This window comes from Manis javanica, chromosome 15, assembly GCF_040802235.1.
Source record: "Manis javanica isolate MJ-LG chromosome 15, MJ_LKY, whole genome shotgun sequence".
In the NCBI taxonomy this organism is placed as follows: domain Eukaryota; kingdom Metazoa; phylum Chordata; class Mammalia; order Pholidota; family Manidae; genus Manis; species Manis javanica.
In genome coordinates, this window is record NC_133170.1 from 51,531,034 (window position 1) to 51,545,921 (window position 14,888).

The window sequence follows — 14,888 nt, forward strand, 5'->3', positions numbered from 1 at the left end:
ACTTAGAACAATTACTATGTGTCTGTTGGGAAAGAAGAAATTTCTTCTACCCCTTGAGGTTCTTCTAGCTGGTCTAAGAATCAAATCGGTATGAGACAGATTAACAGGAGGGAAAAAACAAAGTTTAATTACATACATATGGGGAAGGCATAGACAAGGGTTCTAAGGCAGTCAGGGAGAATGAGGTCTATATGTCACCCTGAACCAAGGAGAAATGGGGTAGAGGTCTGAGACTTCAAAGGAAAAGGGAAGCAATTCACAGGAATATGAAAAGAGTAAATGTTTCATAAATGAAATACCTGATAGGCCACACAGAAACAGTGGGGCACAGAGAGGAATTTGAACAGATGTGGCCACATCCCTCCCTGTCTACCACCCCTAGGTTACATTATAATATAGCTGTCTAGGTGGTAGCTCTCCCCCTGGAGTGGTTCCTCCATCTAAGTTCTTTTTATGCAGCTGTGAGTGGGGAGGTCAAAGTATCCTCCTGAATCTTTTGGGCCTTGATGCTTTTTCAGGTCAAAATAATCTGCAAGTTCCAATGGCACATCTTGAGGTGGCCTGCTCTTGGTCCCTACATGTCTTCACTATTCTAAAGACTTCATAAATATTAGTTTATTTAATCCTCAGAATATCTATATAAGGTAGATGCTATTATATCTCTCATTTTATTGATAGGGAAACTGAGGCACTTAGGAGCTTATATGACTTTTCTAAGGTCACATATCTTAAAAGTGTTCAGCTGTTTCCTTGGTTGCTTTGAGTAGCAGAAATCTTAAAGCTAAATTTATGGGGGTCTTTTGGTACATCACTGGTAGTTGGCCTAAGCATTTTAAAATTGTAATTATTGTCCTTCATATCCCCCTTAATGAATTGTATTTGGTTTCTTTCAGGTTTTTGTTATTTGTTTTATTATATCACTATTTCCTATTGGTAAATACCCTATTTCTTTCTGGGGAGTAGATAGTGTATAAAAGTTTGAATAAATTAAAGATTGACATATTACCAAGGACCAACTAATAATCTGTTGACATTCATTATTAAATTGGCAAAGGAAGTGTTCCCCAGCCATTTGAGACAGGTGAGCATGGAAAAGGGTGATTAATAGAGGAAAAGTCTGGATCATAGGGTAAGCCTTAGAGGAAGCAGAGGCCTTGGGGCTTGAGTCTGAAAGATAAAGGGGATGACAGGGAGAAACGTAATTGTTTTTCTACTAAGACAAATTTTGCCCACCTACTCTTGGTTTGGAGTTACCTTTAACCCCTTGGCAAAACCTATAGGCTAAAAGGTAGGCTGGTCCTCAAGCCCATTTTCTGAAAACGTCCATGCCTGCTATTTCTATTTGTGTTTCCAGGAATGGTGCTTTCTTCTTACTATGCTTCATCCTATATTTTACTCATTTCTACATCTAAATTGTAAGCAGACCAAGGAATGTTTGTGGTTACTTAAAAATAAAACCAAACTAAGTACTCTTTCCTTCTCCTCACTCTCCACCTCTCTAAGAATGCCTTCAAACTTCCAACATTGAAATGGCCCTGCAAATTTATGTAAGATGATATTTTTCATTGCTAGCTTTGGGGTAACACAACCAGTAGTCTCTTTACATAAGGGAGGAAACAGCTTCTGTAAACATTTAATAGAGAAGTAGAGGTTAAAGAAAACTCCATAAATGCACATTTGAAGGCTTTTAAAATAGTGACTGACTTAGTGAGACAAACAGTAAGTTATTTCTTATCAGGAATGGAAAAATAACACTGGTTTATTTTGCAAAAATTCATTTTTAAAAGCTAGTTGTGGACTCATAAGAGATACTTTCTCTCTTTCTTTTTTTTTAACTTTCTCTGAGTGATGGAGTAGCTGTAAGGCTACCTCTTTGCTCTCAACAACAAATTGAAACAACTCAGGAAAACTAGGGGCTAATCAGTATTGATGGAAGATGATTGGTCATGCAATCAGCAAAGACATTCATTGTGTCTCTGTCTTTGGAGCTATCATTGACCAATTTTGATAACCTAGTTTGTAGATTATAGTAACTGCTATTTCTTGAGAATTATTTTTGTACTCTGTTTATAATATAGGAATATCTACTTAGAAAAGCAAACCTCTCATTGCTCTGGAAGCATAAGTTGATATCAGTCAAGTTGGTGTTATGAACCCCTGTTGATTTATGAAGTCATCCATTACTTTGTCTACCCTTTGATCAAAAGGCAGTACATATATTTTTCCAGATCACCTGAAAACAGAGAGCCTACAATCCCACCCAGCAATTACATTCATTATAATAAATTGATTGTACTCTAACCTAGCCTTAGAAATATAAAGATGTTTGTGTGCCATTTTTCCTTTATAGTATAGCTCAAAATCCATCTTCTCAATAGTGCATTAAATGTCAGATTAATTTTCATAGACTCAGAATATGAAGTAGGAAAACACAACATCTGTGAGTGAGTCTGGGGAATCAGTATAAAGATCACCACAGCAGCTGTCTGTTAAGTAACAGGTTACCAAGAAAGAAATCTGTCATAAAGAGAGGTTAATTTTATTAATAAAATTGCTTCAATGAAAATATACAATCCTCTAGAAAATTCAGTAGGCATGGGGTTACATTCATATTGTTTTATTTTAATAAACCCATAATTTGATTCTTATGCCTACCAAATATTGAATATCTTTATTCTATAATATGATGGTTTATACTCGGTGTTCTTAGGCTTTAGCAGTTACCATAGAACACAGATAATATAGATACAAATAACAGTTTTTGTTTGTTTTGTTTTTAAACATAGGAACTGATTCTAAGTTGTAGACTGGCTTATCAGAATGCTGCTTTCAAACTGTTTTGAAATAAGTTTTCCATAGAGAAAATCTAAGATTGGCTGGGAAGACAAGATGTCCAGGAAGGCTCACTGTTCTATGCCTGTTCTCTTGAGTCCTTGGCCCTCAGAAGACACACAGTAAATATTTGTTGATTGAATATAAAAGTGCATGGGGCAAGCAATAAATTTTGACAGAAAAATTGTTTTTTTAGACAAAACTACAGTGTGATAAATGTAAACTAGTATTTTTCCACTACTGTAGCAACAAGCAAGACAGGGCAAATTCTACTTCACAGCCTCCCATGACTTCACTCAACACTATTACTTAATAAACAATGCTTTAGCAGAATTTGAAAATTTCCTTATCATTAGACATAGATAAAACAAAATTGCCAACATAGCAGATGATAATAAAATATGGATTCTTTGGAATTGGAAGAAGGGAGATGGCGTAAAACTTTTCACCTTACTAACACCTGTTTTTTAACCTTAAAACATGCTTAGTTTACAAGGGTACTTTGTGCGCATATATTCAACAATTAGGTTAAAAATTAATGTTACTGAGGATTAAAGATGGCAGCATGAGAGGTGAGACAGAGAACTCCTCCCAAAACCACATACAATATGAAAATACAGTTAATACAATTAATCCTAAAAGAGCAACAAGGAAAGAAGGCTGTGCCAGACTGCATACACCTGGAGAACAGAGCAGACCTCACGAAACAGGGTAACATACCAAAGCCTTAATCCAGCAGGACCCAAGCCCTTCTACCACCCCAGCTCACCGGTGGGAGGAAGAGAAACAGAGTGAGGAGGGGGTGGAATCCTAGGACTGTTAAACACCCAGCCCTGCAGATTTGCTTTGGAAGCACAAACCTGCATTGCATGGTGCCCTGGAGATTAGTGGGGTTGGAAAGCTAAGACAGGCAGACTACTTGGAGAGACTGAGACTCCAGCCATTCTTGGAGGACAGGTATCCACATCCAGCTGCACTGGGACAAAGGAAAGGCAGGCGGGCAGTCTGAAAGGCTTCCTAGCAGCTGGAGAGCTGCTGAAGGGGTGGGAATTGCTGGAGATACTGCTCGGGAGAAGGGATAGGGGGATATGGTTGTCTGGGTGCTCTCTGCCCAGCAGGTTGGGAACTTTCAGGAGCTTCAGGCACTCCATCCCCCTGGCTGTCTTCTCAGCCCTGAGGCTCCCCACTATGATATGCAGCCTGCTGTGCCTTCCCCCTGACCTGCCAGGAATGGCTTGCAAACTAGCAGTCCCTGCCCTGGCATCAGGCCAGCCAGAGGGAGGCTTTGCCTAAAGCAGCTATAAACACAAAGTACAGAGGCTGACACTTGTGTGTTTGTCCCACTGGTTCTGAAAGTGGAGACAGGACTGCAGCCGGGAAGCAGAAAACAGCTCTTTCCTTCCCCCAGGCACCAGGGCCACTCCCCTGCGACCCCCGACATCACTTGGCTGAGCAGCTGTAGAGAATAGAGCTTTGGGCACTAGAGGGCACCACATACAAATATGAAATGTCAAAGGAACCTGGTTTAAACCAAAATCTTACAAACACCAGAAAAAGGACCAAGTGAAACTGAACTCACCAATCTTACTCAAAGAGAGTTCAAAATAAAAATGATAAACATGCTCATGGCGGTACAGAAAAATATTCAAAAACTCAGGAAAGAATTTAGGATGGATATTCAATCATTAAAAAATTCCATATCTGAAACAAAACATAAAATGGAGGGATTTAAAAGCAGATTAGATATAGTAAAAGATATGGTTAAAGGAATAGAAATTAGAGAAGAGGAATACAAAGAAGCTGAGGCACAGAGAGAAAAAAGGATCTCTAGGAATGAAAGAATATTGAGAGAACTGTGTAACAACTCCCAGTGGAACAATATTCACATTATAGGTGCAACAGAAGCAGAGACAAATGGATAGAAAGTGTCTTTGAAGAGGTAATTACTGAAAACTTCCCCAATCTGGGGAAGAAGATAGTCTCTCAGGCCATGGAGGTGCACACATCTCCCAACACAAAGGACCAAAGGAGAACAACACCAAGACATATAATAATAAAATTGGCAGAGATCAAGGATAAAGATAGACTTTAAAAGCAACTAGAGAGAGAAAAAATATAATATACAAAGGAAAACCCATCAGGCTATCAGACTTCTCAACAGAAACCTTACAGGCCAGAAGGGAGTTATATATGATAAATTTAATGCAATGAAACAGAAGGGCCTTGAACCAACAATACTTTATCTGGCAAGATTATCATTTAAATTTGAAGGAGGGATTGAACAATTTTCAGATAAACAAAAGCTGAGAGAATTTACCTCCTAAAGCCACCTCTACAGTGTATTTTTGAGGGAATGCAATAGATGAAAATGTTCCTAAAGCTAAATAGCTGTCATCAGGAGAAGTTAAACCACAGTAAAGAAAGTAGAACAGTTAATATGAAGCAGATGCAAAATCAAATCAACTACTCCCAAAGTCAATCAAGACAAAGAGTACAGAATATGTTACCAAGCATATAAAGAATGGAGAAGGAAGAAAAAGGAGGAGAAAAAAAAGCTTAGGTTGTGTTTGTAATAACATAATAAGTGAATTAAATTAGACTGTCAGATAGTAAGGGAATTACCTTTGAACCATTGGTAACTACTAATCTAAAGCCTACAATAGCAATAAGTACATACCTATCAAAAATCACCCTTAATGTAAGTGGTCTGAATGCACCAATCAAAAGACATAGAGTTACTGAATGGATAAAAAACAAGGTCCATCTATATGCTGCTTACAAGAGACACATTCAAACCCAAAGACATATACAGAATGAAAGTAAAGAGATGGAAAAAGATATTTCATGCAACTAATAGAGAGAAAAAAGCAGGACTTGGAGTACTTGTATCAGACAAAATAGACTTCAAAACAAAGAAAGTCACAAGAGACAAAGAAGGATATTACATAGCAATAAAGGAGTCAGTCCAACAGGAGGATTTAACTATTACAAATATCTGTGCACCCAACACAGGAGCACCGACATATGTGAAACAAATACTAACAGAATTAAATGGGGAAATAGAATGCAATGCATTCATTTTAGGAGAATTCAGCACAACACTCACCCCAAAGGACAGATCAACCCGACAGAAAATAAGTAAGGAGACAGAGGCACTGAACAATATATTAGAACAGAAGGACATAATGGATATCTACAGAACACTCCATCCAAAAGCAACAGGATACACATTCTTCTCAAGTGCACATGGAACATTTTCAAGATTATGTCATATACTAGGCCACAAAAAGAGCCTTGGTAAATTAAAAAAGATTGAAATTGTACCAACCAGCTTCTCAGACCACAAAGGTATGAAACTAGAAATAAATTATACAAAGAAAATGAAAAGCCCACAAACACATGCAGGCTTAACAACATGCTCTTAAATAATCAATGAATCAACATCCAAATGAAAACAGATCAAGCAATATACGGAGACAAATGACAACAATAATTCAACACTGCAAAATCTGTGGGATGTAGGGATGGCTGTGTTAAAAGGGAAGTATAGGCCTACCTCAAGAAAGAAGAACAATCCCATATGAACAGTCTAAACTTACAATTAACAGAACTAGAAAAAGAAGAACAAATGAGGCCCAAAGTCAGTAGAAGGAGAACATAATAAAGATTAGAGCAGAAATAAAATCAAGATGAATAAAGCAATCAAATCAATGAAAGCAGGAGCTGGTTCTTCGAGAAAATAAACAAAATAAATAAACCCCTAGCCAGACTTATCAAGAAAAAAAGAGTCTATACACATAAACAGAATCAGAAATGAGAAACGAAAAATCTCTATGGACACCCAAAAATACAAAGAATTATTAGAGAATACTATGAAAAATTATATGGTGACAAACTGGATAACCTAGAAGAAATGGACAACTTTCTAGAAAAATACAACCTTCTAAGACTGACCAAGGAAGAAACAGAAAATCTGAACAGACCAATTACCAGCAATTAAATTGAACTGGTAATCAAAAAACTACCTAAGTAAACCCCTATACCTGATGGCTTCACCACTGAATTTTATCCTGGACCAGATGGGTTCACCGGTGAATTTTACCAAACGCTTAGTGAGTACCTAATACCCGTCTGCCTTAAAGTTTTCCAAAAAGTTGAACAGGAGGGAATACTTACAAACTCATTCTATGAGGCTAGCATCACTCTAATACCAAAACCAGGCAAAGACACCACAAAAAAAGAAAATTACAGACCAATATCCATGATGAACATAGATGCAAAAATACTCAACAAAATAGTAGCAAACCGAATTCAAAAATACATCAAAAAGATCATCCATCATGATCAAGTAGGATTTATTCCAAGGATGCAAAGATGGTACAGCGTTCGAAAATCCATCCACATCATCCACCACATCAACAAAAAGGATAAAACCTCATGATCATCTCCATAGATGCTGAAAAAGCATTCGACAAAATTCAACATCCATTCATGATAAAAACTCTCAACAAAATGGGTATAGAGGGCAAGTAACTCAACATAATAAAGGCCATATATGAAAAACCCACAGCCAACATCACACTTAACAGCGAGAAGTTGAAAGCCTTTCCTTTAAGATTGGGAACAATACAAGGATGCCCACTCTCCCCACTGTTGTTGAACATAGTACTGGAGGTCGTAGCCACAGCAATCAGGAAAATTCTATTCACAATTTCATCAAAAAGAATAAAATACCTAATAATAAACCTAATGAAGGAAGTGAAAGACCTATACTCTGAAAACTACAAGACACTCATGAGAGAAATTAAAGAAGATAACAATAAATGGAAACACATCCTGTGCTCATGAATAGGAAGAATTAATATTGTCAAAATGGGTATTCTGCCTAAAGCAATCTCAGATTCAGTGCAATCCCTATCAAAATACTCACAGCATTCTTCAATGAACTAGAGAAAATAATTCTAAAATTCATATGGAACCACAAATGCCCCCAAATAGCCAATGCAATCCTGAGAAGGAAGCATAAAGCAGGGAGGGATTATGCTCCCCAACTTCAAACTCTACTACAAAGCCACAGTAATCAAGACAATTTGGTACTGGCACAAGAACAGATCCATAGACCATGGAACAGACTAGAGAGCCCAGATATATAAACCCAAGCATATATGGTCAACTAATATATGATAGAGGAGCCATGGATATACAATGGGGAGATGACAGCCTTTTTAACAATTTGTGTTGACAAAACTGGGCAGCTACATGCAAGAGAATGAAACTGGATTGTTTTCTAACCCCCATACACAAAAGTAAACTCAAAATGGATCAAAGACCTGAATGTAAGTCATGAAATCATAAAACTCTTAGAAGAAAACATAGGCAAAAATCTCTTGAATATAAACATGAGCAACTTTTTCCTGAACACATCTCCTCAAGCAAGGGAAACAAAAGCAAAAATGAACAAATGAAACTACATCAACCTAAACTTCTGTACAGCAAAGGACACCATTGGCAGAACAGAAAGGCATCCTACAGTATGGGAGAATATATTTGTAAATGACATATCTGACAAGGGGTTAACATCCAAAATATATAAAGAATTCACACCTCAACACCCAAAAAGCAAATAACTCTATTAAAAAATGGGCAGAGGATATGAACAGACATTTCTCCAATGAAGAAAGTCAGATGGCCAACAAGCACATGAAAAGATGCTCCACATCGCTAATTTTTAGGGAAATGCAAATTAAAACCACAATGAGATATCACCTCACACCAGTTAGGATGGTCAACATAGAAAAGACTAGGAACAACAAATGTTGCAGAGAAATGGGGAACCCTCCTACACTGCTGGTGGGAATGTATACTAGTTCAACCATTGTGGAAAGCAATATGGAGGTTCCTCAAAAAATTAAAAATAGAAGTACCATTTGACCCAGGAATTCCACTCGTAGGAATTTACCCAAAGAAAACAACTTCTCAGATTCAAAAAGACATATGCACCCCTATGTTTATCACAGCACTATTTACAATAGCCAAGAAATGGAAGCATCTAAGTGTCCATCAGTATATGAATGGATAAAGAAGATGTAGTACATACACACAATCGAGTACTATTCAGCCATAAGAAAATATATCCTACTATTTGCAACAATATGGATGGACCTAGAGGGTATTATGCTCAGTGAAATATGTCAGGCAGAGAAAGACAAATACCAGATGATTTCCCTCATGTGTGAAGTATGACAGTGAAGCAAAATTGAAGAAACAAAATAGCAGTAGACTCACAGACTCCAAGAAGGGGACTAACGGCTACCAAAGGGGAGGGGTGGGGGAGGGCAGTTGGGGAGGGAGGGAGAAGGGGATTCTGGGGTATCATGATTTGTGTACATGGTGTGTGGGGTTACAGGGAAAACAGTGTAGCTCAGAGAAGACAAATGTGGCATCTTACTACACTGATGGACAGTGACTGCAGTGGGGTATGGGGGGGGACTCGATAATAAGGGTGAATGTAATAACATTGTTTTTCTTGTGAAACCTTCATAAGAGTGTGTATCAATGATACCTTAATAAAAAAATTAATATTCCTGTTTACAACACCTTGTTTCCATATTCACTGATAATATTTTAGCTATAAAGTGTGTGTCCTCCTTTGGTCTGTTTTCATGTTCTATGAACTTTCAGCTACTCTACCTAGTGTGATTTATGGTGACCTGGTACAGAACCATGGATAAGAGGTATTATGTAAGATTTTTGTAAACAGGGTGGAAGGTGATGGGGTGTGTACTGTGGTCTTTCTCTTGAATCATGTTGCCTTTGGAAGGACTTCTCAGGTGCTCCATCTGTCATTGTGCAGTTCAGCAGGCCACAGGTGGCCTCCTTTCCTTCAGCAGGACTCCATTTCAAATAAAGATGTTTATTTTATTTGAGTCAGGAATTCAGCTGCATATTGTTAATCAGTAATTGGGTCTATAGTCTTGTAATAGGTATTTCTTTGGTGGGGGTATTGTTTTATCTCTGCAAATTAGCAGATTTTTTGCTTAGTTATATGTCATGTCAGCACACACACACACACCTTTTATTAGAGTGGTTTTTTTTTAAGATATTAAGTAGTTAAGTTGTCTTGGTATTTTGATTGGAATGGATTGTTTAGCCTTGCCATTTAATTATATGTGTTCCCTTTTTAAACAGTAGTTTTAAGAATTTAGTGCAGGGTTTGGCATGCTGTGGCCCACAGGCCACCAGTGGCTTCCTGTTTTAGTAAACGAAGTTTTATTGGAACATGGCCACTCTTTGTTATTTAAGTACATATGTACAGTTTGCACTACAGCAGCAGAACTGAGTGACTGTGACAAAGATCATGTGGCCCACAAAACTGGAAATATTTACTCTCTGGCACTCCACAGAAAAAATGTGCTGACCCTGGTCTGTAAGTAATACAATTTAGTTTGGTACCTTTGGTTCCTGATTTTTAAAAAAAGCTTTTTTTTTTAGAAGACTTTTAAAAAAACTTCTAGTATGCTTCTGATGTTTCAAAGATACTTTATGGTCTACCCATGGCAAAAATGTCACCTACATTTTTTTAAGGGGTAAATATAAAATATTTACCTGTACATCTGTAATAATATTGTGTCAAACAGAGGTTATATGTGAAAATTATACAAAATACTTATTTTTTTATCTCGTAACATTGAGAAGACTTCCTCTTTTAGGGTAGTTAAAATGAATTAGGTTGAATTCATTAAGGTGTGGCATTTTTACTACAATAATGATGTTTCTTTAGTTGTCTCTGAGACAGAAATGTTACTAAAAGAAGTGGAGCAGATGCTACAGCATGTGCAGGAGCTCCCAGCAGCACCTGATGAGTGGGAAGAGGAACACAGAGAGGAGATAAATACAGGGACCAAGGTAGTGTTGACAATCACTGTCAGGTCTAAATAGCAACTCCATATTCTTCAAATGGCAAATATTGTTCTTGGACACACATGCTCGTTATATGGAAAACTGTTTTCACATCTGAAATTTGAGCTCCTGGTTATCATGAAGTGAAAAGTAATAAACTAACAGCTTGTTGAGAAATCAGAATGCATCCATCAGCCTTTGAAAAAAGATCTGTGTTTGAGCAGAGGAGCTCTTTTTATTTTAGATTTTGAGTTTGCAATGAAGAAAGATGGAGGGGCTCACTGTAGTTGAGGGGGTGCCATACATGGAGACCTGTGTGACCACCACTGCCCATATTTACAGTCAGGAGTTGGGCCAGGAGAAGAGCAGCTCACTGGAGGGTCTGCCCAGCCTGGTTCATGCACAAGAATAGCAGTAGGCTCATACTTCATATTAACATGCTAGTGGTAGAGTTTTTCACTAGAATATATTTCACAATTCATAACTAGATTTGTCCTTTTCTTTCTTTTGGCCGACTATGTTGGGCTGAGAAAGGCTTGTGTACTTTATTCAGTACTTGTGTATGTCAACATAAATTTTAAGTTGGTTCACAAACTGTTCAGCACATCAGCTCCCTGTCTCTACAAATAAAATGAGGGTTCAAGCCCAGGTCATTAATACAGAGCAGCAATGTGGTAGGTGTGAGAAAATAAGTCATAAGGCAGACACTTCAGCAAGGAGGCACCGCTGGTTCCCTAAATAGTCAGGAAGAAAAATGGCAGTGAGAAGTCATGTATCCCGAAGGTTCCATTCGTTCTCTCATTCATTTAGCTTTATTGTGTGCCTGGAGTCAAGAAAGCACAGTGCTTAGGAGCACTGACTGGAATATAATGCCTATGCCGCCATCCTGGTCTTGCCAGTAAAGACTTGTGTATTGTGGTAAAGTTCTTTATCATTTGCCTCAGAGAACTGTTGTGAAGGTTGAATAAGGCAAACCAGGAAAGGTGCTATGGGTAGTAACTGACACCTAAGATCAGCATTATTGCAGATTAGAACTGGCAGGGGATTCCCTGCAGAGAGTAAGTACTAGGATTTCCTTGCTCTACTTCTCTTTCCCATGTTCTCACTTTGAGTAACTAGCGGTCCCCAAGTCTGTCTGTTCTCAGATGCAGAAAAGCCACCCATGAATGGACAAGACATTTTGGCAGACTTTCCAATTGCATGATTTCATCCAGAACTTCAACAAAAATAAAGATGATTCTTAAACACCTTTATTGGATTAGAAATAAAGATATATACTGAATTTACAATTAAGAAGATCAATGTGTTAAAAGAAAATGAAATTGGTTATCTTCATCAGCACCAGCAATACCAACTTGTACCTGAATTTGCTGGGTTGTAAATGCAATTTTTCCAATTAGAGTTCCTTTTTTAAAAAACTTGTCTCCTATATATAGATCTTACCTTTTGCAGAGCAAAATCTGTAGATTGGCAACATATATATTATATACATATAATTAATATACAATATATGTATATATATATGTGCAATATATGTATATAATTAATATACAATATATGTATATATACAATATAGCAAATGTATGCTTTGAGCACGATATGGTTTTGTGCAGTGTTTTTTCAGTCCTTGCAATTTGTCTTTTCAAAAAATACAGTCAGGTTGATTTTCATAAAGATGTCCTGAAGCTTTTACAGCCACAATTGGCTTCCATTTTGCCATTATAACTGGTAACTTGATAGAACAGAAAAATACTTCTGATTTTTATTTCTTAAGGTAAAATACATAGTTTTAATACATCACCAGGAAGGAGCTTGTTTTTTGTTTTAGATTCTTGTAATATTTTATGCTTTCAAAAGGCATTTAGGAATTGTAAAAATTAACCATTTTAACTTGCTGGCAGGCAGGTGATGCCTCCTGCTGACTGGTTCATAAGCCACTCTCCACTTTATAAGTCAGGCATTCATGATGGTTTCAGGAAATTTAGGGCCTTGTTCACTTTTAAATGAGGAAAAGAGCAATGAAATCAACTATCAAAGCTGGAGCAATTCCCAGTTTAAAAGTAACGATCACCTCAGGGATTTCTTCTCTCTCCCTCCCTCCTTCCTTTTTTAGTTAGTTGGAAAAATTAATATGCGTCCAAAGGTAACACCACTTAAAGCTGGAGATGCATTTTGGTTTTAGAAGAAAGTGGCCTCTTGCAAGCTAACCCACCGAAACAAGCCACCTGATAATTTTTGAGTTCTAAGCAGGTTTATTCTCTGAGCAAATGCTGTTTGAGCTATTTTCAGAGTTATAAATCTGATGATGTTTTCATCATTCATTTCTAATATGAGGTTTCAAGTTGATTACTCTCAGCACTTGTGCCAATGGATGAAAGTATTAACCTGAAAAAGAGCACACACAGATAATCAAAATTCATTTCTCTTTGTGACTGAAATATTTTATGAGATTGTTTTCCTTAGTAGAGTTACTTTCCTAATTATGTTCCTCTTTGGCTAATATTAACACTGACTGACATGCTTTAACTTGGCAAGCAACTTTGAGGGAATTAATTTCAATTGTTATAAAACCCACCTTAGTAACTCACAAGTTAGACAATCCATATACAAATAAGACAGACTTTACTAGATAATTATTTGTATTAAAAGGTACATTTGTGATACATGAAAATACTTGTACAAACTGCATGTAAATTTTTTTCTTGAATTTCATAGGAAGTTAATTCCATTTTTAATGAACCTTAAAGTTATAAATCTCATGTGTGTGTGTGTGTATGTTTGCATTGTTTTTATCAGTGTCCTTTTCCACTAAGCTAGAGCAGACTAACTACTCACAAGGAATTCAGATGCCTATGAGAAGATAACCACAGGAAAGGTGACTCAAACCATTTTAAGTTGTATTCCCTATAATAATAATTATAAAAGTGAGCAAATATAGAAAACTCACAGGATTAAAATAATCACATTTTTCCTAAGAATAAAATTAAAACTAAAAATGTGTAATGTTGGGAAGCAGAAAGAGGACCTAAATAATAAGTTATTCTTGTACTAACACATTTACTATGTTGTACCATACACAGGTACAACACCATGTCACCACAGCATAACGGAACACTTTGTGTGATTGCTCTAGCTTCAGGAGTTACTCACTACTTTATGTTTTCTTCAAGTAATTAATTAAGCCTGGTCTTCATGTAAATTTTATGTCATTCTGATGAATTGTATTATTATTTTTACAGTTCTCTAAATGCAGCCCTGGAGCTGTGGCAGGCAGTCCATTTGAAAATCACTATGAAGAGGACTACCTTGTTATTGATGGGATAAAATTAAAAGTTGAAGAATGTATTGAAACTATAACTAACAAGTTTAAAGAAATAGATGCTTTGATGTCTGAATTTTAGGGAATTGTAGGTATCTTCAACAGTTAATTATGAAAGTATTCACATATTTATATTTTTCCAAAATCAAAAGCTTAAAAATGTTTAGTGAAATAGGTATATATTATAAACTAAAGTTAATATTTGTAATAACTTTTTATTTTATATAGTGAGATTATTCATTGTTTTGAAATCTAATCAAATAGTATTTAAGTTGTTATTAAAAGTTTGGGTTTTAAGAAACAATATTTGTATTTATAATTTTTTCTCTTGTTTGCCTTAATGTTAAAATGGTTTATGAAATTTACTACATAAACACATGTTTTACAGTGATTACTTAGACCCTTTATTCAAATGTGCTGTTAAAATGGTTGCCAAGGCTATTACAATTCTCACAAATACTTCAAATCTAATATACTTAGAGAATGTATATTTGTAGTAGAAATAAGCTACTACAAAATGAAATGATTTTTAAAAATGGTTGTGTAATACAGTTGGAGTTTTTCTGAAAAACACCAACTGCCTAATTATGTTAGAAACAATCATTTCATCCACAGTTCCCAAAAGTGATTAACAGACTTGGGGGCGCCTTTGAAAGATAAGAATCCTGGACCCTTCACCTACTGAATTGGTATTCCTGGAAGTGAGGGTGGGAAAATGTAATTAAGAATATAGAGAGATAACCTAAATATTTCCACTATAAAAACAATCTAAACAATATAGAAAAATAAAAAGGTTTTGCAATACAGCTCCCTTACCATCTCCTCCAAAACTCCATTC

At 36.5% G+C, this 14,888-nt stretch overlaps 1 protein-coding gene across 4 annotated transcripts in view; it reads left to right on the forward strand.

The window, feature by feature from the left end:
- Window positions 1-14,888, forward strand: part of RBMS3 (RNA binding motif single stranded interacting protein 3) — a 1,487,986-nt gene that overhangs the window by 137,577 nt on the left and 1,335,521 nt on the right. For 2 of the 4 annotated variants that reach the window (XM_037008603.2, XM_037008604.2), the window contains 2 exons: window positions 10,613-10,737; window positions 13,971-14,346. The exons of the other annotated variants lie outside the window; for them this stretch is intronic. In XM_037008603.2, the coding sequence (XP_036864498.2) occupies window positions 10,613-10,737; window positions 13,971-14,132 (287 nt within the window). In that variant the 3' untranslated portion in view covers window positions 14,133-14,346. Of the gene's footprint in view, window positions 1-10,612; window positions 10,738-13,970; window positions 14,347-14,888 lie in introns of those variants that run through there. 4 annotated transcript variants of the gene reach the window in all.